The sequence below is a fragment of the Melozone crissalis genome, unplaced genomic scaffold, assembly GCF_028551555.1.
Source record: "Melozone crissalis strain CALT ecotype California unplaced genomic scaffold, PUWL_Pcris_2 ptg000023l_1, whole genome shotgun sequence".
Classification (NCBI taxonomy): Eukaryota; Metazoa; Chordata; class Aves; order Passeriformes; family Passerellidae; genus Melozone; species Melozone crissalis.
Window position 1 is genome coordinate 41067463 of NW_026535801.1, and position 25774 is coordinate 41093236.

The 25774-nt window shown below is 55.8% G+C and overlaps 1 protein-coding gene across 3 annotated transcripts in view; it reads right to left on the reverse strand.

Moving 5' to 3' along the window:
- Window positions 1-11047: 11047 nt before the first annotated feature.
- ACVR1 (activin A receptor type 1) overlaps window positions 11048-25774 on the reverse strand; it is a 47255-nt gene continuing 32528 nt past the window's right edge. For all 3 annotated transcript variants that reach the window (XM_054278097.1, XM_054278098.1, XM_054278096.1), the window contains exons 7-10: window positions 23626-23901; window positions 19811-20008; window positions 13289-13419; window positions 11048-12375 (exon numbers count right to left, since the gene is read on the reverse strand). In XM_054278097.1, coding sequence (XP_054134072.1) covers window positions 12241-12375; window positions 13289-13419; window positions 19811-20008; window positions 23626-23901 — 740 coding nt within the window. In that variant the 3' untranslated portion in view covers window positions 11048-12240. The remainder of the gene's footprint in view (window positions 12376-13288; window positions 13420-19810; window positions 20009-23625; window positions 23902-25774) is intronic.

Sequence of the window (25774 nt, forward strand, 5' to 3'; positions counted from 1 at the left end):
TTAAAGGATCACAGAGGCAGGCAGAAAATGTGCCCCCAAACTTTCAAAATGAGGCGCTCTTTAATCTGGTAATGAACAGGACTCCTTTATTGACTCTAGCACAACAATTCCCTTAAAACATTCCATTCTCTGGTTGAGAAATGAGGAGAAAGTGAACGACTGACACCACACAGAACAACCAGCCAGGGACAGCAACATCCCACAGAACAACCGGCCAGGGACAGCAACATCCCACAGAACAACCAGCCAGGGACAGCAACATCCCACAGAACAGCCAGGGACAGTGACACCACACAGAACAACCGGCCAGGGACAGCAACATCCCACAGAACAGCCAGGGACAGTGACACCACACCGAACAGCCAGGGACAGCAATATCACACAGAACAGCCAGGGACAGCAATATCACACAGAACAACCAGCCAGGGACAGCAACACCACACAGCCAGCCAGGGACAGCAACACCACACAGAACAGCCAGGGACAGTGACACCACACAGAACAACCGGCCAGGGACAGCAACATCCCACAGAACAGCCAGGGACAGTGACACCACACCGAACAGCCAGGGACAGCAACACCACACAGAACAGCCAGGGACAGCAATATCACACAGAACAACCAGCCAGGGACAGCAATATCACACAGAACAGCCAGGGACAGCAATATCACACAGAACAACCAGCCAGGGACAGCAATATCACACAGAACAGCCAGGGACAGCAATATCACACAGAACAACCAGCCAGGGACAGCAATATCACACAGAACAGCTCAGCTGTGCCCGAGCAGGACAGCACAGCCTCACCCTCCGGGGACACAGGGCTGTCCCTGCCCCGGGGAATGCTGCAGCTGCAGCTCGTGGGGAGAGCAGAGACGCAGGAGAGGACGCAGCCCTGCTCTGCCATGCGGGATCAGGCGCTGTCACCCACCCCAGAGAGGCACAGGAGAAGCAGGAGGGGTTCCAGGACAGACAGCAAGGGGATCGGGCATTGAGAAACTCAGCTGTCACATCAAAGGCAGTTCTGGAGAGGTGTGAGGGTTCTGCGAAGGGATCATAGCTCACACCTAGAGGATGAATGGGGTCAGGTACTCAGCATCTCACAGGCACTCTAAAGCCCTGGGCAGCCCAGGTGTCACGGGCAGGAGCAATCTCTCCTCCTCTCCTCTCCAGGTGCACCCAGCGAGCACAGCCCGCCCCAGCCGTGCCTGGGGACCCCCAGCAGGTGTCACCGGTGTGGCAGAGGCAGCAGCTCCCAGCCCAGAGCCCCCGTGCAGCCCACCCTCCCCTCCAGCACCTGCAGCAGGGCCGGCAGGGCCAGGGGACCCCTCAGCACAGCAGGGACGGATCCAGCCCCAGCCATGGAAGCGACAAATTGATTCTCGTGTAACACATTTCTTCAGAAGGCAAAACCAGAATTTTGAGCAATGACTGGTCTTAAAAAAAACCCCAAACCTGATTTTTGGACTATAATGAAAAATATGGAGAAGTTCCCCCTCTGGAGAGGGCTCTGAAGGAAAATAGTTGGAGGAAAAGCTCCGTGTATAAATATACTGTAAGAAGGGCTGATACCAAACAGGACAAAAACTAGAAAGTTGTAGAAAATAGAGGAAAAGTATTTGTTCTAGAATTAAGGAGAAAATGTCTTTGAATGAGAGACATCACCGAGTTCCAGAGTTTTGATTTCTTAAATAAACATCTGGGGAATGATTTTACAAATATTTGCAAGTATCATTATTTGGGAAGGAAGATACTGGACGCTCAAAATCCCCATTCTGGAAAAGTTCAGCAGCCAAGGCAAAACCCAGCAGGCAGGAGCTGGGTCCAGGCATTGGAATTAACATTGACAGGGCAGGGAAAGGGCTACAGCACCCAGGGAAACTACTTTTGGTGGAACAAGCTGCCAAAGGACATTTTTGGGTTTGAGCAGGCGAGGGATCCTCGGGAAGGTTTTATGGGACACGAGTGACACAGCAGAGCGCTGTGAGTGCAGGATTTTGTGTCCTGCAGCTCTTGCACAGAGCTGAGGCAGAACCGGCCGGTCCCAGCCCGTGGGGGCTGAGGGTACAAACTCCAGGGAGCGGCCGAGATAAGCCAGGCCCACAGCTCCGACCCACGGCAAGGCTGGAACCGCTTGCACAAGAGAGTCCCCAGCACTGAGCGCTCCTCAGTCGCATCTGGGGGGTTTGACAAGGAATTTTCCACCCAGACAGTCACTGCCCGTCCCCTCTATTGCCACATCTGCCTGTCTGGTTTGTGCACAGCCAGGCCCGAGCCAGGCTCCGGGGCAGGCGGGAGGAGAGGAGCCTGCGCTGCCCTGCGGAGAGCAAAGCGGGGCAAGGTGGATTCACAACCAACCGAGCCCAGCGCGGTTCCCGAGCGCTCTGAGGCTCCCAGAGGGAGCCGGTGACGCTGCACGGCTCGGGTTCACCGCGGGCACGCCGGGCTGCCCGTCCCTGGGGCACGCCAAACACAGCACAGCTCCAGAGAAATGAGGAGAGCCCTTACAGAGCAGGATTTATAGCCCGAGGAGGCACCAGAGGTTGCCAGATGTGCAGTATTACACAGAAGCACATCGCAGCCCACAGCTGGGCTCTGCTCCTCCTGCCTGCCCAAAGCAGGGGTTCTGTCAGCAGCTGGATGAGGCACGGTCCTTCCCGCACTGGGGCTCTGACCTCCCCTCCCTGGAACAAGCACCACACAGGGAAACTGCTCTGGTGAAAGCACGGAGAGAAAGGTGAAACCCAGTAAAGCTAACAGCAAAAGTGTAAGATATTCTGTGTTACGCTGCCTTGCTTACCGCTGGCTCCCAGAGCGCCGCCGGGGAGCGCGGGTTAAAGGGCCGATGCAGGGCAGGGAGCTCTCCCAGCACCTGCGCTACCTGTGCGGGGGGACCCGGCCGCCTCCGCTGGGGCACGGGCAGCGCCGGGCACCGGGACGGGCCCTGCACCGGCACCGGGGCCGCTCCGTGCGACACCTGCCCCGAGCAGCCCCGGGGATCAGGGATGCCGCGGGAAGCCCCGGGGATCAGGGATTCCGCTCCGGTAAATCCCCGCTGACCCAGTTACCGGTACAGCGGCCGGGATTAGAGGCACCGAGCGCCCGAACCCCCGAACGGCGACGGGCGCACGGCCGGGACGGATAAGCGGGGCTCTAGCGCAGCGTCCCGACCATCGCGCTCCCCCGCTCCCGGTGCCGCTCCCCGGCTCCCGGAGCCGCTCCCGGTGTCGCTCCCCGGCTCCCGGTGCCGCCGTACCTGCGCAGAGGGACACGGCGGCGCCCAGCAGCGGCAGCGCCGCCCGCAGCGCGGAGCCGGGCGCGCCCCGCATGGCCCCGGGGCCGGTGCCGCTCCCGGTGCCGCTGCCGGTGCCGCTCGGGGCCGGTGCCGGCGCTACTCCCCCGCCGGTGCCGCTCACCGGCCCCGCCGCCCGCGGCTTTAGCGGCTTTGGCGGGGAGGGGCCCGCGCCGGCCCCGCCCGGACCCCCGCCCCGCTCGGCCCCCGCTCCCCGGGCCGGGGATGAGGGCTCGGGCAGCGCCGGGAGCGGAGTCCCCGCGGGGACCGACCCCCCGAGCCCCCGCTCCCCCGGCCCCGCTTCGCTCGGCCCCGCTCCCGGCCCCGCTCCCGGGGCTGCCCCGGCCCCGCTCCCGGCCCCGCTCCGCGCCGCAGCCGCGCTGCCCTCGGGGCTTCTGCCCGCAGGGATGCGCAAAACCAGCCCTGGGACAAGCATGATTTTTAGTCTTGGGAGTTTTGCCAAATCCCCATCGGTGCCTTTTGGCACCTGCCCCGGGCACCCCTGGACAGCACCGTGTTGAACAGCTTGCAGCGTTTCTGCAGTATCTGAATGGGTTTGAACTAAAAGAGATTGAGATTAGATGCTAGGAAGAAAGGCACTGGCACGGGTTGCCCAGAGAACCTGTGGCTGCTCCATCCCTGGCGGTGTTCCAGGCCAGGCTGGCCGGGGCTTGGAGCAGCTGGGACAGAGGGAAGTGTCCCTGCCCACGGCAGGGGGTGGCACTGGACGAGCTTTAAGGTCCCTGCCAGCCCAAGCCATTCTAGGATTCTGTGATTACACCTGCACAAGCAAAAATCATCTGACTAAATTCCTTTTGCAAGAAAACAAATTGCCCTCCACCACAGTACAGACCCAGCAGAGATGAAACCCAAGTATTGGGATCAAGCGGCTGTTAAACAGCACCAAAAAAAGCTGCTCTTGTACTTTTTTCCTTTTTAAAATTCTCATTCAAAGCGATCCTCGGAAGACACTCAGGACTTCCATGTCACCCCATCCTCGATTAATTGTGACGACAATTATAACATCTTATTGCAGCGAAGTCCAGCACAGCAATCCCTCTGGGTTGATGTTCTATTGCACTGAAACACAGCACAGCAGAGTATTGCACACCTCGCTGCTTGGGAAATGCTGCAGGGGGGTTAGAAAATACCTGCCAGGATCTAATAAACTACGAAGCTTTGCGTGTCAGAGCAATAAAACAAGAGAGGAAAAACCGCCACAGTTTCCTTTCGGGAAGGCTGGAGCCGGTGACTGCTCCCTGCCCACGCTCCCCGTGTCCCGCACCTGCTCGGCCATGCTTCACTTGCCAAGTACCTGCTAAGCCACGCGTTCCTTTCCTGGAGATGCCAGCTGGCTCTGGGGACAGCAGGGGGAACACTGGAGCCTCAGAGCACCCAGGCCCCGCTCGCCCTGCTGCCAGACCAGACCAGACCAGACCAGGGCAGCGCCGGCCCCGGCACACCCGCGCTCGCTTCCACTCCTTCCCAAGGCTTACAAACAATGCACTCCGTAGCAAATCCAAATACAACTCGTTCAGACTCTGTTTGGGTTCACTGCACAGAATTATGCTGCTTTTCCATGTAAAGGAAGACATAAAAGTAGGAATTATGTAATTAGCTTTTCTTCAGTTTAAGAAAGAAAATGTACACGTGTTTACTCTCACTTTGCAGAAACCATGAAAAGAGTATCTCCTGCACTTGTAAAGGAGGAGAATCAAAGCTTTTAGAAAATATATTTATATCATATTTTATATCATAAATTAAAAATATTACATATGTGTGTATATATATATATATACACACACACACTCAGGGACCTGAAGGTTTGGGTCCTGGTTATCCATCATCACTGAGCCTTCACCCTCTGATCTTCCTCAGGCCTTTGACACAGCAAACACCAGCAGAAACCAGAACAACAAGAACAACAAAGGGATGGGAGGGGAAAAACCCCACCAGGCTTTGAGGCTGTGGTGAGACAAATGTGCTCTCCAGCTTGGCTGTTTGCATGGCATGGCTCATGGGGCACAGGAACAGCCTGTCCTGGGGATTTAGGAGTCTTTGGAAATAGGTACCACCAGAGAAACTTCTGCTGACTGAAAGCACTTGCAGAGTTGGCCAAAAGCCGAGAATTTTGTTTCGTAATTTGTTTTGCTCCACATCAGAACAAAACCAAGATCCACTGAAATTTTGCGCAAAAAAACCCAAAGGGAATCCACAAACTCCCCAGCATGGGCTGCCGGTCAGCAGCTACCCCTCCCCTTGGTGTAAATGCCTCCCACATCAGTGTCCTGGCTACAGAGCACCCCTGCCCTTCCTCAGTCACACTCTGCTCATCCAGAAATGCCATAAAACCACCAAAACATTCTGATCAGGATGATACGTTCTGGCAAAAGCATTATACTGTTAGCTGCGGCAACTGGAACAAGAGCTGAAAGACTCCCAGACTGTTCCAAGAAACATTTTATAACTCTTTGGTACCCCCTCCCCAGATGCTGCTTCCTGAGGCTCTGCGATCAAACCCACAGCAGCCCATAAACCTCCAGAAAGGTCACACTGCAGTGGGGGGGGCCTTTCTGATGAGGAGGCAGTAATGGAACTGCTTGGAGTATTTGAGCATCAGGCACAACAAGTGTTCGAAGAGCATTAGTGTAGTTAAAAAGCTATTTCATCATGGACTGGGTTGGTTTGGAAGGACCCTAAAGCCCACCCTGTTCCACCCCTGCCGTGGCAGGGACACCTCCCGCTGTCCCGGGGGCTCCAAGGCCAGCCCAGCCCGGGACACTGCAGCATCCAGGGCCGTTCCTTCTGCCCAGCCCAACACACCACATTTCCAGTGGCAAGGCTCCAGCGGCCCAGTTTGGAACCACCTGCCAGGGAGTGAGAGATCTGCCAGAAACGGCAACAGGGAAACCGAACCATCCACCTGGAATGGCTGGAATGGCAAAAGGCACCGAGTCAGAGCAAGGGAGAGGGCCAGAGCCCTTCTCCTAAGGGTTTCATTTGAATTCAAGATCCTCATAAAACAGAGCAAAAAACACGGAGAACGTGGAGTTGTGTCAAGTTTCCCATGCAAATTTTTTTTCAAGTGCTTGCAGAGGAGACACAATTGCAGGTTCTCTCACTTCAGCAAACAATTAAAACAACAAAATACCCTTTTTATGTTAACTGGCATCAGTGTCCTTTCTCCCAGCACAGAGGGGCTCTCACATGTTTTGGATTCCCACAGAATCTCCTCACAAGAGACTCGACAGGCTCACAGGACAGCTGTCCCCAGCTCCCTGCACTGCACACAGGACACAGCCAAGCCAGCATCACTGCAGGCACCAAAGTGGGATCGCATTGTAAGGCTCCAGATTTTCCAGAACATTCCAAGAGTGAAAAGAGAGCCATGTTGTGAATCTGAAATAGCCATGAAACTTGGAAAAAGGATTTTGGTGAGGTGAAAATTGGAGAAAACTTCTGCAGAGACCCATGGGGGAGGAATGGGGGCGATGCGAAGTCCTTGACTCCAGCTGGCAGCGCTCTAAGGGTGTCATCATCTTTTAAGATCCAAAGAGCAAGCTGACTGCAAGTTTTAATGTCTTTAACCAAAAAATCCCTGGCCCTGCTAGGTATGATTTCCTTCTGGCACAGTTTTTCACAGTTGACACACGGCTTATCTCTGAGCTTGAACAGAAGAACAATACATAGGGATGAGAGGAAAGTATGCGCGGCCTTTTCCATGCCGTGAAAGCCACAAAAAACCACCCAAAAAAACCTTTAAAAAATCTCTCCACGATACCCACGGGAAGAAGAAAAATCCAGGTGTTGAAGCCGAACACAGCATCAGCTATTCAGTTTTTGAGAGGATAATATTTTAGCACAGAAACCAAGACCTGGGCTTGCTGACACTGATGCCAGTACGTGAACGCTGTTGATTTTAGGAGATCAGGTAGTTTGGTGACAGAAGAAGTGGACAGTCACTGCACTGGAGAAGGTGGTCAGTGCTTGGGTGGGGGCTGCAGTTGGAGACAAATTGGTAATTACTGATATTAGATCATCGTTAAAATCCACCTCAGAGGCTCAGACCTGGCAGAGCAGAGCCCCAAGGAAGGGATGGGAGCCGCAGGGCTGCACTCTGGTACACCTGTCACAGTACCTCAGCAGCTCGACATTGGATGAAACACTTACTTTTCTCAAGACACAAACCTTGTCTTTTAAATGTATGCTGTACTTGAGATTCTCTCTCTATAAATGGAACAGCACCTGGAATGTCTTTGCTTCCTTTCCCCAGTGCCAAGCACTGCGCCAAGGCTCAGCACTTTGTAGAGCAGACATTTTGCCTCACAGGGAAGACAACTGTCCCTATCAAAACAGTTTAATTCAGGTAAATAAAATTCTGGAAGGCTTCATATGGACTTTTGATGGGTAATTCCTGCCCAGAAGGCCCACAAGGGAAGTTCCAGCTGAGGGAGAGGAAGCCTTCAGTGACTTCCCTACAGCAGCACTAACTGGAGTGCCCAGCCTCAGGCTGCTCCCAGCAGCTCTCCATCCCCAGGACACCTTGCAGCGCCCCGTATTCCTGATCAGTAACAAACCTTCTGCATATGGAATCATGGAATCACAGGACGGTTTGGGTTGGAAGGCCCATGCCATTCCGCTGACACGGCAGGGACACCTTCCACTATCCCAGGCTGCTTCAAACCCCGTTGAACCTGGTCTTGGACACCTCCAGGGATCCAGGGGCAGCCACAGCCTCCCTGGGCAACAGAGAAATCCAAACAAAACTCTACATTTCCTGCACCCCTCAAAATCAGGCACACCCCTGGTTCCATCCAGTCTCCCCTGGGGTAACTGCTGGGGACTGTCCCCACAGCAGGACAGCGGGATCCCACAGGCAGAGCTGCTCATTAGAGCCCTTTTTCCAGGCAGGGCTCCGATCCCAGCTCTGTCCTGGCTGGCGCAGTGCAAACCCGCCAGACACATGAATAATTCAGCTGCAGCAGGGACTGCCTGTGCCATCGCCACAGTAATAAACGCAGCGACGCCCTCGCTGCAGCAGATTGTGTATAAGAATTCCAAATCTCTTTAGAAGATTAGATTTTTGTGGCGGTACTGGGGGAACACCGATTAATGAACACGCCGGGAAGTCGCACGGGAGGCTGGGGAGCTCCCTGCACGTGGAACCTCCCCACTGCCCGAGCCCTGACAGCCCCGGGGAAAGGCAGCAAGGGATGCTCTCCTGCGATGCCCAGGCACCTGGAGGCGAGGTTAAAGCACACAGGTAACACTCCCTGGCCGTCACTGGGCTCTCCCTTCTCTGCCCCACTCCGGCTCCCAAGGGGAGCCCAGCTGCTCCTGCTGGCTTTGGGCAGCACAGACACTGACTGTCCTCAGCAGTAACTGCACATCAGGACAGCACAGTGAGGCATGACTTATCCCTATCAAGGGAGCAGAACTTGCTAAGAAACAACTCCCAGTGATTAGTTTCCTCTTCACTTTCTTGATTCACATTTGCCAAATAGCGACACACACACTGGCTAACACTTCAAATAGTTCAGTTAATGCCTGGACCAAAAGTACTTCAGTAGCAGGGGAGTGAAAGTGAAATATGTTTAAAATAAACCCTGGATGCTTTGCTGTGCAGAAGGCACTCAGAGCAGCAGCAGCGTGAGGGTGACCTTGCCCAGCACACCCAGGACTCCCAGCACTGGCAGACTCTGTTACCCTGCCAGCGGCTCTTCCAGATAATCTCCTTTACCCAACACAGGATAGAGAGCATTACTGGGGTGTTCCTATGGCTTGTGGTTTTATCCTTTTGTCGGTTATCCCATGTGCGTTCAGAGAAGGGAATGGAGCGCCAGGAGGGCTGAGGGAGCTGGGAAGGGGCTCAGCCTGGAGAAAGGAGGCTCAGGGGGACCTTGTGGCTCTGCACAGCTCCTGACAGGGGGTGCAGAGAGACCCGTGGTGCTCCTGCTGCAGGCCCCGTATCCTGCAGCATCCCAAGCAGCCCCAGCACAGCTGACAGCCAGTACCTGGGGCTGGAAACCCGAACCCAACCCAGAGCCGCTGCCAGCCTGCAGCCAGTGCTGTTCCAGGACACTGCGCTTTGCAGAGGATGCTGCGCACAAAGAGGAGCTGGAGCAGGCACTAACAGGATGCCCAGTAAGATGCTGTGACTCACAGTGGCAGGCTTGGAGGGACACAGCCCAGCTTCCACCAGCATGGCCACAGCTGTCACTCACTCTCAGCACAACAGGCTGCCTCTGTCCTCCAAGCCCTGCACTGGAAAACACTGGAGAGGCAAAAACTCCAACCAAAACCTGAGCACACACCCCACACTCACACTGCACGCTGAAGCGGCACCTCTGCCTCTGTCCCCACTGTGCAGTGCCACCTCCTGTCACTGTGGCCTGTCCAGACACCCCTGCTGGCCTCACCCCAAGCACCTTCCCGAGGGCCTGCCTGGCTTCCTGCCTGGTTTGAGTCGTGCCGCCTGCTCCACCAGCTGCTGGAGAAAGGCAGGTGCCCAGCAGGCAGGGGCACTGCAGGGCTGCAGGCAGTGCCCACTGCCAGCATGCTGCCCTGCCCTCCACGGCTGCACCCAGCCTGGCTCCCCTGTGCCACGGACAGCCCAGGGCACGGCTCACACACGCACCAATTCAAACCAAACCGAAACGCATCCAGGCATTTGAATTCCTGTTACAAACTGAGACAAAAACTCACCGAATCCCACTTTTCCTGGTTTTTTCTCATCACATATAATTAGAGACGTGGCAGTTGGTGCCAGCTCAGGCTGCTCTGCAGAGCTGTCTCTCAGCCCCACACACTTGGCTGCTGCTGCTCCTCCTGCGCTGGGAATGAGGCACTGCAGCCGCTGGAACGGGACAGGGAGGACGGGGCTGAGCAGGAGGAGTTACAGAGAGGCAGCAGAGCAGACCCTGGTACAGCTGAGGGGCTGAAGGGACCCTCAGGGAAGTGTTTTACCCCAGAGAGGAAGCGTGGGGAGGCTGATCCCTGCCCAGAGCCTCGGATCACCTGGGGCCTCCCGGGCTACGAATAAAGGAGATCTTTTCCAAGGGTGAGAGGGAGCTCCTGGGCTCCTGCACGGGCTGTAAGGAAGGAGAGCAGGGGATGGAGAGTGCAGGCAGAGGGAAGCCTTGGTGCCCACTGAGCCAACTGCCTCCCAGGGCTGGGCATCCTGACCACGGGACAGGGGGACAGGGACACGGCCAGGGAGAGCCCAGCGCCTCTGCTGCCCCTCTGGGGACCCTGACCATGGGACAGGGGGACAGGGACATGGCCAGGGAGAGCCCAGCGCCTCTGCTGCCCCTCTGGGGACCCTGACCATGGGACAGGGGGACAGGGACATGGCCAGGGAGAGCCCAGCGCCTCTGCTGCCCCTCTGGGGACCCTGATCACGGGACAGGGGGACAGGGACATGGCCAGGGAGAGCCCAGCGCCTCTGCTGCCCCTCTGGGGACCCTGACCACGGGACAGGGGGACAGGGACGTGTCCACGGCCAGGGAGAGCCCAGCGCCTCTGCTGCCCCTCTGGGGACCCTGACCATGGGACAGGGGGACAGGGGGACAGGGGGACGGGGACGTGGCCATGGCCAGGGAGAGCCCAGCACCTCCTGCTGCCCCTCTGGAGCCTCAGCACCTCAGAGGGGCACGAGCAGCCCCAGGACCCTGCAGGTACAGCCCAGGCTCCACACAAGCACACCTGATCACTGACAGGCAGTAACACAACTAAAACACTCCCACGTTTGACTTGAAAACATTCTATTTAATTTATACAAATAACTACTAAATAGAAAAAGTAGATTAAAACAAAATAGTTATTTTTCTGGCAGAGTTTAAATGCATATTATATAGCTTAGAAGAAATAAAATGCATTTTCCCCACAGCATTCATGACCTAATATTCTAGTTAACTCCTCCATTGCCTTCCTTTCCCAGATCAGTAAGATGCCAGACGCAAGGTCCTGTGGGAAATGGCTATATATACGTCCCATATTCCAACTGAAAATATGGTACAGACCACACACCTACAAATGTGAAGCACTTAAAATGTGACTATCGAGTTGTAATATGATAATACAGAAAACAATTCATGTTTCAGGTTATATTGTGTTACAAAAACGTCTGTGTAAGAAATCATGAAAGAGGCCACATAAAAATAAGGTTTAACTTTATGCACTTATTTTACAGTTTAAAAAACTGGCAAGTGCACTAGTAATAAATAATTTGCAAGTTTTGAATAAACAAGAAATTCCTAATGTTCAGCATTATTGTAAACATCAGTACACATGTAAAATGCAGCTAAAGTCTGACAGTTACGTTTTCAGTTTACCGAATTCTTTTCCTATTACTCAGGCATAGATCGATGCAGGATACAGCCAATCATATTTTTGGCAAGTCATGTCGTTAAAATTAACAGTGACAGTGCAAGTAAGGAATGCAAAGAATTCCTAGTGCAATAAAGAAGAGAAGCACAGGCAATATTGCTGATTAAAATTTACCACTTCCATGTGTTCACCTTGGGAGTGATTAGGAGAATTAAAATAAAATATTAAAAATAAAAATCAAAAAAGAAAAGGGAAAAAAAAGGAAACAAAAAAAAAGAAAAGAAACAAGAAGAAAGCTGTTCAAAGCCATTGTTTAATGCCCTGATCTTGTCTTAGGATTTCTCTGTCTTCCTTCAGGCCACCAGCTCAGGCACAGCCCGTGCGGCTGAGTCCCAGCGCCGCCCCGGGCAGTGCGGGGTGCCAGCTGTCCCCAAGGCAAGGTGTCCCGGGCAGCGCCGGGTCCCAGCTGTCCCCAAGCCCACCTGGCCCGGGCAGTGCGGGGTCCCAGCTGTCCCCAGGCTCCCGCTCCAGCAGCACGGGGACCAGGCTGGCACTGCCCGGGCGGAGCCCTCGGGGCAGCCAGGCGCCTTCCTGCCGGGACAGCACCGCCAGGAGAGGGTCAACAGTCAGCTTTCAGTTTGTCTAAGGAATTGTCAATTTTGGTCAAAGTCTTTTTGATGCGCAGGGCTGTCAGTCTGGCCGAGGGGTTCTGGTACCAGCACTCCTTCATCAGCTTGGCAAGGGACGTCAACGTCTGGGGAGGAACAAAACCACACAGCACAGGGGTCACTCACAAATAACGAGCCAAGGGAGCACTGGCTGGGGCCAGGCACCCACACAGAGAGGCTTTACTGCCTAATGAACACTCCATTTTCAGGGCTTCCCACTAGTTATCAAATACAGAGCTTACATGCTTTGAAAAGCTCTGAAGTCTGATAACTTGACTAAACCAAGAGCACAGCTGGCCCATGGGCTGACTGGAGTGACCAACTAGCGCAACTTTAGACTATAGTGTTGGAGTTTTTTCTAATTGAGCAAACACTACCCAGAATTTCTCTTCAATGAAACCAACTCCTGCAGGCCCATGAAGGAAGCTGAGAAGGTACAGAAGTTCTGACTGTGATTTCATCATGCCCAGCAAGATTTAACTGGCTGGGCTCCCAGCACAGGGCACAGCTCCACACCCAAACCTCACAGATGGGCACTCTGCCGGCCCAACCCTACAGGTTTCAAACTGACTTCCACAGCTCCAAGGGCAGCCTGGAGAGGCCAGACTGATACTGATGAAGAAAAATTAACCTGAGCATCAGTCTTTCAAAAAGAACAGCAGCCCCTATCTTGTAGGCAGGAAAGGCCAGCATTCTGTTGTGTGTGCTTGTAAGCCACAGCAAGCCCTGGACCAGCTTCTCTCCCCTTCACCTCCCTCGGAGGGAGAACAGCCACTGGGAAAAGCAGTGTAAGGGTTTTTGTAAACCGTGCTCCTAAAAGGCCAGTCTGTGGGTGGCTCAGACCTGGCAGCTGTCAGTTTGCTCAGTGCTCCCCAAGCCAGGCCAGCACATCCCACCCTGCCCAGGTGACACTGCTGACGAGGCCATCGAGATCCTCCCCAGGCAGTGACAGCTGGGAAAGCTTCCCTGGCAATGACACAGAGACCAGCACACACTGACCGGGTCTGAGAACCATCTGTTGGGAATGTTGGGCCTCTGCTGATCCACACAGACCACTTTCCTCATGTCTTCAAAACTGGGGTCGTTCGGAACCAAGTCATAAAAGGGTGGCTTGTAGTCTTCCACGATTCCTGGTGAGACACAAACGGACATCACTCAACGACTGTGACAGTGAACAGCACTTCTGCAGGGACAGAGGGAACACAAAACCCACGCAAGAGGCACAAAAATCCTTTAGAACTCAACCCTACAGTGTCATGCAGCCTCTGAACAACAGAACAGCCCTCACTGCCCCAGGAACAGCTTTTCCTACTCAAAATGTTAATTAATTGCCTCATATTGCAAGTCCACAAAGTATGGGCTATACCCACTTTGCAGATACTGGAGCTGAAAGGAGGAGAAGGAAATCCCTTGCCAAAAGGCCATGCATGTAGCTTTCCTGCCTACCAAAAACTGGGATTCCTACAGATGGAAAAATGTCATGTCTGCACTGGGGTTTCTAACAGGCTCAACACACACTTTGGTGCTTCTGTAATTCCTGAAAGAGTCCAATAAGCATCCACAGACCCTCAAGTTGGTGCTTCAAACCATTTCATTCCCTGCTATGAAAACAGTAAAATCCTAGGGTAACGGGCACCACATGCCATCACAAAACCAAACACCCAAGAGCCTGTGGCAGTCAGGAGTTCAGTACATCTTCATAAAATCACTAACTGGTTTGGGTTGGAGGGACTCCCCAGCCCATCTCCTTCCACCCCTAGCCATGGGCAGGGACACCTTCCACGGTCCCAGGCTGCTCCAAGCCCCATCCAGCCTGGTCTCAAACCAACACCCTGGCCGTGTCCTGGGCTTTGGCACTGAAACCAGAGCTGTGTGTGCTGCCCCAGCCCGTCACCCACGCACAGAACGCTGCCAGGCTGAGCCCCTCTGCCTGCTCCCCAGGACACTCGTGCACATCCCTGATTCCTCACTGCACCGGGCTCACCAACCCTCCGCAGGGAGCCCAGCCCTCTCGGGAAGCCCATTTACAAACTGGTGTTCAAAGACAGGCATCTGGGTCAGCAGTGTGGAAAAAGCCGGAGATAATGAGGCCCTCTGTGTCCAGCAGGAACATCAAATAGCTGCTGCTGACAAATTTCACAGACTGAAACCTGCTGTCCCACAGCCAGACATGAAATCCAGAAGAATCTCCGCTGCTTTGGATACCCTGAAACTGAAAAGAGGTTCTCAATCTTTCCTACAGCAGTTGAATTTTAATTTTCCTGTTCTATTTGAGATGAAGATCAAAGTCCCATAGATATTCCTGTGCATACTCTGCAAAAGTCTGTAAAAGGGTGTAAAAGGGAAACAGGAGATTACAAGTGCCTTGGAGAAGAGTGGGGCAATTTTGAGACCTGGCTACCCCAGCAAGTTCCCAGCCTGCAGTTTGCCTGTGCTATTCTGACAGGGACCCAGGACAAGTGACATGCGCTGCGTAAAGCAGCATCACCCACCCTCCTGCTCGGAGCACTTCCCAACTGCAGCTACCAAACATCACCTGCTGGCCTGAATTCCCATCTTAGGAACGCACTGTACTGTGAGACCTCATGAACAGCCCCCCCTGCGTGTCCTTGCTGCCACACCTGTCCTGCAGGTGAGGCCAGGGCCTGGCAGAGACCAACAGCCAAATCCGGCCGTCCCAGAGCTCTGCACACACTCCCAGGGCACGAGGATATCACGGATGAACTTTCTCTCTTCTGGCTCTCATTCACCATTGTCATGTGCTCTTTCCCAAGCCCAGGGCACACAGCTGGCTGCTGCACAGACACGCGGCGCTGAGGACAAAGGGAGCAGGCTGGCCTTTGCTCCAGTGCTGCCCGTGGAGTCCCTGAGCCCTGTCCAGCCCGGCGGGAGCGCTCGGCGGGGCTGGGGCCACTCAACCTCTGTCCCACAGTGCGTCCCTGCCCCATGACACGCTGCCCTGGCTGCTGACAGGGACACCGGGCTGCCCAGCACAGCCCGCAGCCTGGGCACAGCACAGCCCACAGCCCGGGCACAGCACAGCTCACAGCCTGGGCACAGCACAGCCCGCAGCCTGGGCACAGCACAGCCCGCAGCCTGGGCACAGCACAGCCCACAGCCTGGGCACAGCACAGCCCACAGCCTGGGCACAGCCCACAGCCTGGGCACAGCCCACAGCCTGGACACAGCCCACAGCCCACAGCCTGGGCACAGCCCACAGCCTGGGCACAGCCCACAGCCCACAGCCTGGGCACAGCCCACAGCCTGGGCACAGCACAGCCCGCAGCCTGGGCACAGCACAGCCCGCAGCCTGGGCACAGCCCACAGCCTGGGCACAGCCCACAGCCCGGGCACAGCCCACAGCCCACAGCCTGGGCACTCTGCACAGCCCACAGCCCGGGCACAGCACAGCCCACAGCCTGGGCACAGCCCACAGCCCGGGCACAGCCCACAGCCTGGGCACAGCCCGCAGCCTGGGCACAGCCCACAGCCCACAGCCTGGGCACAGCCCGCAGCCTGGGCACAGCCCACAGCCTAGGCACAGCACAGCCCACAGCCTGGGCACAGCCCACAGCCCACAGCCTGGGCACAGCACAGCCCACAGCCTGGGCACAGCCCACAGCCTGGGCACAGCACAGCCCACAGCCTGGGCACAGCCCACAGCCCGGGCACAGCCCACAGCCTGGGCACAGCCCACAGCCTGGGCACAGCCCACAGCCCACAGCCTGGGCACAGCCCACAGCCTGGGCACAGCCCGCAGCCTGGGCACAGCACAGCCCACAGCCTAGGCACAGCACAGCCCACAGCCTGGGCACAGCCCACAGCCCACAGCCTGGGCACAGCCCACAGCCCACAGCCTGGGCACAGCCCACAGTCCACAGCCTGGGCACAGCCCACAGCCTGGGCACAGCCCGCAGCCTGGGCACAGCCCACAGCCTGGGCACAGCACAGCCCACAGCCTGGGCACAGCCCACAGCCTGGGCATTCTGCACAGCCCACAGCCTGGGCACAGCCCACAGCCTGGGCACAGCCCGCAGCCTGGGCACAGCCCACAGCCTGGGCACAGCACAGCCCACAGCCTGGGCACAGCACAGCCCACAGCCTGGGCACAGCCCGCAGCCTGGGCACAGCCCACAGCCTGGGCACAGCACAGCCCACAGCCTGGGCACAGCCCACAGCCTGGGCATTCTGCACAGCCCACAGCCTGGGCACAGCCCACAGCCTGGGCACAGCCCGCAGCCTGGGCACAGCCCACAGCCTGGGCACAGCACAGCCCACAGCCTGGGCACAGCCCACAGTCCACAGCCTGGGCACAGCCCGCAGCCTGGGCACAGCACAGCCCACAGCCTGGGCACAGCCCACAGCCCGGGCACAGCCCGCAGCCCGGGCACAGCCCACAGCCCGGGCACAGCCCACAGCCCGGGCACAGCCCACAGCCTGGGCACAGCCCACAGCCCGGGCACAGCACAGCCCACAGCCCGGGCACAGCCCACAGCCTGGGCACAGCACAGCCCGCAGCCTGGGCACAGCCCGCAGCCTGGGCACAGCACAGCCCGCAGCCTGGGCACAGCCCGCAGCCTGGGCACAGCACAGCCCACAGCCTGGGCACAGCCCACAGCCTGGGCACAGCCCACAGCCCGGGCACAGCACAGCCCACAGCCTGGGCACAGCCCACAGCCCGGGCACAGCCCACAGCCTGGGCACAGCCCGCAGCCCGGGCACAGCCCACAGCCTGGGCACAGCCCACAGCCTGGGCACAGCCCACAGCCCGGGCACAGCCCACAGCCTGGGCACAGCACAGCCCGCAGCCTGGGCACAGCCCACAGCCCGGGCACAGCCCACAGCCCGGGCACAGCCCACAGCCTGGGCACAGCACAGCCCGCAGCCTGGGCACAGCCCACAGCCCGGGCACAGCCCACAGCCTGGGCACAGCCCGCAGCCCGGGCACAGCCCACAGCCTGGGCACAGCCCACAGCCCGGGCACAGCCCACAGCCCGGGCACAGCCCACAGCCTGGGCACAGCACAGCCCGCAGCCTGGGCACAGCCCACAGCCCGGGCACAGCCCGCAGCCCGGGCACAGCCTGGAGGTGACTGCTGTCACTCCCAGCACACCCTCCTGCTCTGCTGGGGCCGCTGCCTTTCTGCTCTCCAATCACCCACAACTCACACGTACTGCAGTGGCTTCCTACCTCCACTCCTTGTTACTTCATAGACTCCCAGAACGGTCTGAGAGGGAAGGAACCTTACAGCCCATCCCATCCTGCCCTGCCATGGGCAGGGACACCTTCCACTGTCTCAGATGCTCCCAGCCCTGTCCAGCCTGGCCTTGGGCACTGCCAGGGATCCAGGGGCAGCCACAGCTGCTCTGGGAATTCCCAATTCCCAATGTCCCATCCATGCCTGCCCTCTGGCAGTGGGAGCCATTCCCTGGCTCCTGTCCCTCCATCCCTTGTCCCCAGTCCCTCTGCAGCTCTCCTGGAGCCCCTTCAGGCCCTGCCAGGGGCTCTGAGCTCTGCCTGGAGCCTTCCCTTCTCCAGGGGAACATTCCCAGCTCTCCCAGCCTGGCTGCAGAGCACAGGGGCTCCAGCCCTGGGACATGTCCATGGCCCTGAGCTGACTTTAAGCCCAGCTTGTCCTGTGCATGCACAAATCTCACTGCTGAACCCAACACAAAGCACAGCAGCAGCTCCAGCCTCACACAGGGAACAAGGACCACACACCAGGGTTCCTGCGAGCAGGAGGAACACCTCTGAGCCTCTGGTGTCACTGTGGAACAGGAGCACAGCCCTGGGAACGACCATGACAACTGCCAAGGATGTGAGCTGTGAGCACCAGGCACCAGGTGAGTGCTGAACCAAGGGAGCACATTCCAAGAGCAGGGGACACCTCCAGGGAACCAGCGCTGCTCCATTTGAAGAGAGGCAAACTCAGCTTTGGGGACTGAAATCACATTCTGAGTACAGAGAAAATGCTGGCTGGCTCCTGCTGCAGCACACAGACAACACACAAGTACTTCTACGTGCCAAAGGAGCTTCCTATCACATTTTCCTCCTCATACTAAACAAGAAAATACCAAGAACCACCGTGTCACCTGGAAGATCATTGGGTAAGTTTTTAAAAATAAAAATAAAAAATAAATTAGAATAAATAAATAAGAATTAAGAACTACAGGACTCAGTAGTCATGTTAGAACAACTTCAAGGTCTCTGTGAGCTGAAGCACTAAATCAGGCTGAGTCACTGGAGGCTGTGCCCGAGCCCAGGAGAGCACAGGGAGCTGATGAGTGCCCCTGGCCCCCCAAGACACCACCCTGCCTTGCTCCTGCAGGCTCCCTCCCAATGCCAAAGTCTCCCTGCAAAGCAAACGGGGTTATCAGAGTGACCAGCAATGATTCCCACACAGCCCAACACACAGGGAAGATGTTTACTCCATCCCAACCAGTGCAAGGGCATGGAATTACTTACAGCAACAGCCAGGAGTACAGAGCAACTGGTTCTGTGCAATTAGTGTCACCAGCACCTGAAACTTCAGCTGTCCTGATGTGACCAATGCAGGCACAGATCTGCATCCCCTCAAGTGTGTCCATGGTGGCACTGAGCTCACTCAGAATCAAATTCCCAGAGCATGCACCTGTAAGCAGGTAGGTCTGCAGTCCCATGAGCTCCATACCAACCTGGTGAAGCTGCCAGCACCATCCACCATTTCTTGTTGAAGAGCAACTCAGGTAAAGCCTCTGCGAGCTGCAGCTGCTGCAGCAGTACCTGTGTCCAGTGCCAGAACTGTACCTGTGCACAGACCAGTGCTACTTTCCAGCTTGGTAAAGCAAAAGCAGTCCTGAATTCTGATACCTTCTGCACTGCCTTTCTTTCTGCCTTTTACAGGGTTTGTCATGAGAAACAGACACCTACAAACATTCACTATGGTTTAATGGCACAAGGAAGGAGGATAGAGACCTTGTGATCTAAAACTTTAACTTAGCTATTTGATATGAATTCTGTCCCAGCAGGCCTTGGAACGAGCAGGGACTCTGTTCTCTGCCTTGACAGGCGTGGCAGCAGGATCCTCACTGCCCCCAGCACAGCCAGAGCCTGCCCAGCGTTTCAGGGGTAAAGCCCCGCGGTGCCCAGCCCGTTCCAGGTGCCCGGCTGTGGTGCCCAGCCCGTTCCAGGTGCCCAGCCCGTTCCAGGTGCCCGGCTGCGGTGCCCAGCCCGTTCCAGGTGCCCAGCCCGTTCCAGGTGCCCGGCTGCGGTGCCCAGCCTGTTCCAGGTGCCCAGCCGCGGTGCCCAGCCCGTTCCAGGTGCCCAGCCCGTTCCAGGTGCCCGGCTGCGGTGCCCAGCCCGTTCCAGGTGCCCAGCCCGTTCCAGGTGCCCGGCTGCGGTGCCCAGCCCGTTCCAGGTGCCCAGCCCGTTCCAGGTGCCCGGCTGCGGTGCCCAGCCCGTTCCAGGTGCCCGGCTGTGCACCAGCCCGTGAGCTCTCCGGAGCCAGGGCAGCCCAGCACTCACACTCACACTCACACTCACCGTTGCTGACCATGCGCCTGGCCACCTCCCAGAGCACCAGCCCGAAGGCCCAGATGTCCACGCGCTTGTAGGAGTCGAAGCAGTCGGCCTGGATGGACTCGTCCAGCACCTCGGGGGCCATGTAGCGCTTGGTGCCCACGCGGGGGTTGTTGCCCACGTCCAGCTGGTTCGTGCTCTGGGAATGCATCACTGCCAGGCCTGCGGGACACCAAAACAAGGCGCTGTCAGGTCCCCTTCAGCTGCAGCAGCGACCCCGTCAGAGGCTTTGGCAAAGAGGAGCCAAGGGCACAACTGTCCAAAGACCAGCGGGGTCAGCTCCAACCCTGCCGGCAAAACCAGCCCCAGGGGCCACAGACAGGCCCGGTATCTCCCAAGGGATTACCATCGAGCATTTTATTGCACTCTTGCAAAACATTGCCATGAAGTGTTTTGCAGCCACTGGATGTCCCCAGCGCTCCGGGCACGGATACGCAGAGGCCAAACAGCTGCTGCTTAGAACAAAACAATTCTACACAGCATTCAAGTTTATTTATAGACCTTTTGGGTAGGTGGATACACCAGAACTGTGGGGAAAGGAGAAGAAAAACACTGCACGAAGGATACACACAAGTTAAAAAAATAAAGCTGGAAAACAAAAACACCGTATTTGCAGCAGCTTGAAAAATAAACATCCTCAAGCAGATCTAAAATGAGTCAGACAAAACCACTCTACCTGGTTTCTACTAATTACTAAACATTTAAGCAGAGAACATTATGTGAGGGACCAAATTACTGTAAATTTGGAAAGGCACAGAGCACTCATTTGGCCACGGTAAACAGAGAGCACTGCAAATTGGGGAGCAGTGGGTGCATGGCAGAGCCGAGCGACAGAGAGGGCGACGCAAACTCTCCCTAATTTCCTCCACAAATCTTCTAAGAATGACATATACTATTTACATTTAACAGGAGTTTATTTTAGGTGAACCTTAAAAGGCTTTTTACCTCAGTCCCACAAAAACTAACCTAGCACCAGACCATTCATTTGCCTTTCTTTCCAAAGAACAGTCTGTTCTTTAAAGTAATAAAAATTTGAAAAACACTTTTCTACAATTCAAATGCACTTCCAAGACATTTCAAGCTGATAAGAATATGCTTATGGCCCCTCTAAAAAGATTACAGAATACTTTGGGTTGGAAGGGATCTTAGAGTTCATCCACTCTCACCCTGCCACGGCAGGGGCACTTTCCACTGTCCCAGGTGCTCCCAGCCCGGCCCTGGGCAGTGCCAGGGATCCAGGGGCAGCCACAGCTGCTCTGTGCCACGGCCTGCCCGCCCCCACTGTAAAACACTTCCTACATTTAATGGAAATAGACCCTCTTTCAGTTTCAAACCATCTCCCCTTGGCCCACCACAACAAGCACTGCCGAAATGTTTGTCCCCGTCCTTCTTAGGGACACCTTATGCACCATCTCGTGACCCTAGACTGAAGAGAAGAAGTCTGCTCCCAGATCCAAGTACTTCTGTCAAATACCGGCACACACACTTCTATGTGCTATTTAAAATTAATATTAGATTATATTATACAGTATGTATGGTTTATAATTTTTCCTTAAAAAAAGCTTGCAACAGCAAACAAAGGTCAGAAACCACATTTCCTGGCCAACTCTGAAAACCATCAGGACCTCGGAGAACACTTTGATAAAAATCCTAAAACTTCACCCAAACTGAGCAAAACGGATGGCAGAGGCTGACAGGTCAAGGTTTGCAGCTGAGGGAGGCCAGTGAGCACCCACACACCCCAGAGCGAGCAGGGGGCCAGGACAGAGCGCTGTGACCATCACAGAGACATCCCTGCTGCGCGGGAGCTGGGCAGCAGAGCCTGCCCAGCCAGGGGCTCTGCAGGCTGGGGGCACTGAGCCCATGGCAGAGCAGCGCCTGCTGGGAGACAGCAGGGCCCAACGGGACCCAGGGTGTGACACGGATCCAGGGGCAGCTCCTGCTGAGAGACACCTGGCCCAACAGGGCCCAGGGTGTGACAGGGCCCGTGGAGCAGCTGCTGCTGTCAGAACCAGCCCCCAAACAGGACCCAGGGTGTGACAGGGCCCGTGGAGCTCCCAGGCCTGCGTGCTGCCCCACAGAGCTGCCCAGCTCAGGCCCAACCAGGCACCTGCACGGCTTTGGCAGGACAAAGGCAGAACGTCCCCAGCTGGCAGACTGGGCAGGAATGAGGGACGTCCATGCTGGGCTCTGTCACACAGCACCCTGAGCCAGCCTCTGCTGCTCCTGCAGCTCCTGACCCTGGGGTGCCACAGCAGCCCCAGCTCCAGATCCTCACAGGAAAGGACCAGAGGGTGGAAACAAGACAGAGCCTCACAGAAGGAAGGCAGGAATGCATGCCAGAAGCAACGAATTCTTTGGTGAGTTTCCCTTACGAAGGAGGAACATAGAAAAAATGTGACAGGTATATATCTGAGGAGGTCACATTTTAAAAAATAGCTATTTTAACCACCACAAGAACTAATCAGGAGGTGTTTACTGCTGTGCTCTCTTAGAAAAATCTCTCAGACCTCTGAAACCTGAAGATAAATAGTGTAATAGATTTCACTATACCAGTGCCATGTCAATCAATGCCTGGACATGCTGCACCTCCTCAGAGTGAACTACAAATTTATTTAAAAGGCAGTCTCTCACACTTTGTATTTTCAGCTTACTGCTGCATTTGTTACTATTCTCACATCAAACTTCCAGAGGCCCAAGTATGTGGCTTTCATGTTTTCCCCATCTGTATCTCAAGTCCCTCAGGCACAAGTGACAGAAACTATGCAGTAGAATTATTATGTAAAAATTCCCATCTCCTGATACACTTTTTGCCCAGGCAACGGCGCCCCAATACAGTTCTACTGCTATCTCCTCCCTTGTCTGCAGAGAAAAGCAAAAAAAAAGTTACTGTCAGACATCCCTCCAAGGTGTGAACATGCCACCCTGCTGTGACTGCTCCTCATCACCCGTGCATCGTGCATCGTGCTTCAGCTCCAAACCAGCTGGTGCCAGGGAGCTCGCTTCTGGGCCCACAGAGGGCTCTGCACGCCTCGAGCTGGCAGAGCCACGGCAGGGGGACAGCGAGCACGGCTCAGCCTGTCTGCGGGAGCACACACGCTGTTTCAGAGATGAGCTCCAAGCCCTGCATCCCCGGGGATCCGGCAATGGGATCGAGCAACGGAAACCGCGCAACGGCCCCAAAAGCGCGGCTGGGCTGCAGGCGCCACCTGGCGGCCGCGCCGGGCACTGCGGGGAGCGCCCGCGGGGGAGCGGCAGCGCCGGGGACAGGACAGGGACAGGGCACAGGGACAGGGGACACGGGCAGGGATCACTGCGGACCACGGACAGGACAGGGACAGGGGACACGGACAGGGATCACTGCGGACCACGGACAGGACAAGGGACACGGACAGGGACAGGGGACAGGGACAGGGGACAGGGACAGGGGACACGGACAGGGGACACGGACAGGGGTCAGTCACTGTGGGCACATGGACAGGGCTCACAGACAGAGGACACTGTGGGTACATGGACAGCGGTCACTGTGGGCACATGGACGAGGCTCACAGACAGAGGACACTGCAGGCACATGGACAGGGCTCACAGACAGGGGTCACAGACAAGGCTCACAGACAGGACACTGTGGGCACACGGACAGGGCTCACAGACAGGACACTGTGGACACACGGACAGGGCTCGCTGCGGGCTCACAGACGCCCCCCCAGGCCCACAGCACCCCTCACTCCCCCAGCCGCAGCCCCCAGCCCCCGGCTCGGCAGCAGCGGGGCCGCACTCACCCAGGTCGGCGATGCAGCACTGCCCGTTCTTCTTGACGAGGATGTTCTTGCTCTTGAGGTCGCGGTGCGAGATGGCCGGCTTGCCCTGCGTGCCGAAGATCTCGATGTGCAGGTGCGCCAGGCCGCTGGCGATGGACAGCACGATGCGCAGGCAGCTCACCGTGTCCAGCGTGGTCAGCTGCAGGTAGTCGTACAGAGAGCCCATCTCGTGGTAGTGCGTGATCAGCCACAGCTGCGTGCTCGAGTTCCTGGAAGTCATGTCGGATGCAATAAAGCCTGCAGGAGAGGAAGGAGGAGAAACACGACAATGAACGGACAGAGCTCCTGCAAGAGTCCCGAGAAAAGCAGCTCAGCTAGGCAGAGCAGGTGCTGATAATGCCGAGGTGCTGGGTGTGACCCCACACTCCATCCACCCAGGAGCTGCACTCGATGATCCCCGCAGGTCCCTCCAGCTCTGGATATCCTGTGACAAGGTGAATCATGCTGCTGGCCCCTCTTGCAATGCACGGCGTGTTTAATTACAACTGCACTGCAGATGACTGCAGGTACTGCTGTGGTGACAGCAAAGGCTGGAACCCTAACTCACATCTATTCACAAGAAGCCTTTACATATTTGTCAGTCACATCAAAAAACTACTTGTTAGGACCACACACATTAAAAATATTATTTTTCCTTCTTTTTTAAGGGTCTGGGGGTGGGGAAGTTCCCAGTCAAGCAGAAAGACCCCAAGTCTGTAGAACATTCGCTGCTGCCACTTGAGAGGGTCACACTGGAAAGCAGAAACACCCCAAACCTCAAGCCAGGAATAACCATTTCCATTTTCAGAGTCCACAGGCAGCTAGTGCAGACTGCTGAGAAAAGGGTTAAAATGGGTGGCCCAACCTTAATGATCTCCAGGAAGAAACAGAAAATTTTCTGCTCAAGAACTGCCTTCAAAAACGTCATGTCTTAAAACTGAACCCCAAATTCAGGGGAAGCTCCCTTCCTGTCACCTCTGCATATATCCACATAGTGATCTCAACAGCTTTACCTGGGAACAAAAGTTTTATTCCCAAGTCAAAGGAACAAATCATGCTTATAAAAAGCTCACATACATTTGTCAGAAAGAACACCCACTGCCTTCTCTCCTAAAGTCAGACTTGTGCACAATGTGACATTTCTGTAATCTGTGATATTGTTTAATATTGCATCTAAAAAAAAAGTCCCTAAAATAGCCAACAAATTTGACAGTCATCAAGAAAGACTAAACACAGGCAGAGCACCAAGGAAAATATGCAATGTAACTTCAGCCAAGTCACTTGCTCTCTTGGGAAGGGAAGTTCAATAATTCACATTTCAGGAGGCCACCAAATTATTTTTGTAGTAAGAAAGGAACTGCTTCAGGAAACACACAAATGTCTGGCAGAGTGAGCTAGAGAGCCAGGGAACATTCTCTGACAGGAAGCAAGAATAAGGAGCCAAAGGAAAACTGACTGAAGACAGATTTTGGGCGAGGCAGTGTCAGCACTCAAAATGTGCTGCTGCTTTTATTTGCAGAGGGGGCACACCAGTGACAGAAGGGCACGTCTATCACGAATCAAAGGGCTGCTTAAACCTCAGACATGGCTCAACACAACAAAGCCACTTTCCCAGTTCTCAGAACCAAGCACATGAGGTATGAGTGATGCACAAGGCGCATTTACTTTCCTATTTACAGTGAAAAAGACACATCATGCAGCTATAACTGAAGTTTAAACACCAAAAGAATTTACCCTGAGCAGAACAGTTAAACAGAAGAAAATACTGGATTCATGTTGCACTTTACTTAGCCATAAGGAAAAGTATTCAAATCCCCAAATCTCATTATAAACTCCTCCCCACCTTTTCTCCCTCCATTTCTGCAGGGAAACTGAGATTACAACCCAGCACAGCTCCACCAGAGCTGACACATGGGCAGGACTCTGCCAGGAGAGCTGCAGGGCTCTGTGGCAGCTCCACTGCTTGCTGTGTGCTCAGCTGCCAACAGCTGGCCCGTCCGGCTGGCTCAGTGCTTCCTGCTGGAATCCGGCAGGGCAGCAGGTCACAGCTGCTGTGGCACCCTCCCCGTGTGGGACTCGGCCCCTCCTGCCAGTCTCTCCCTGGGAATTCCTCTCCAGCCATCTACCACAA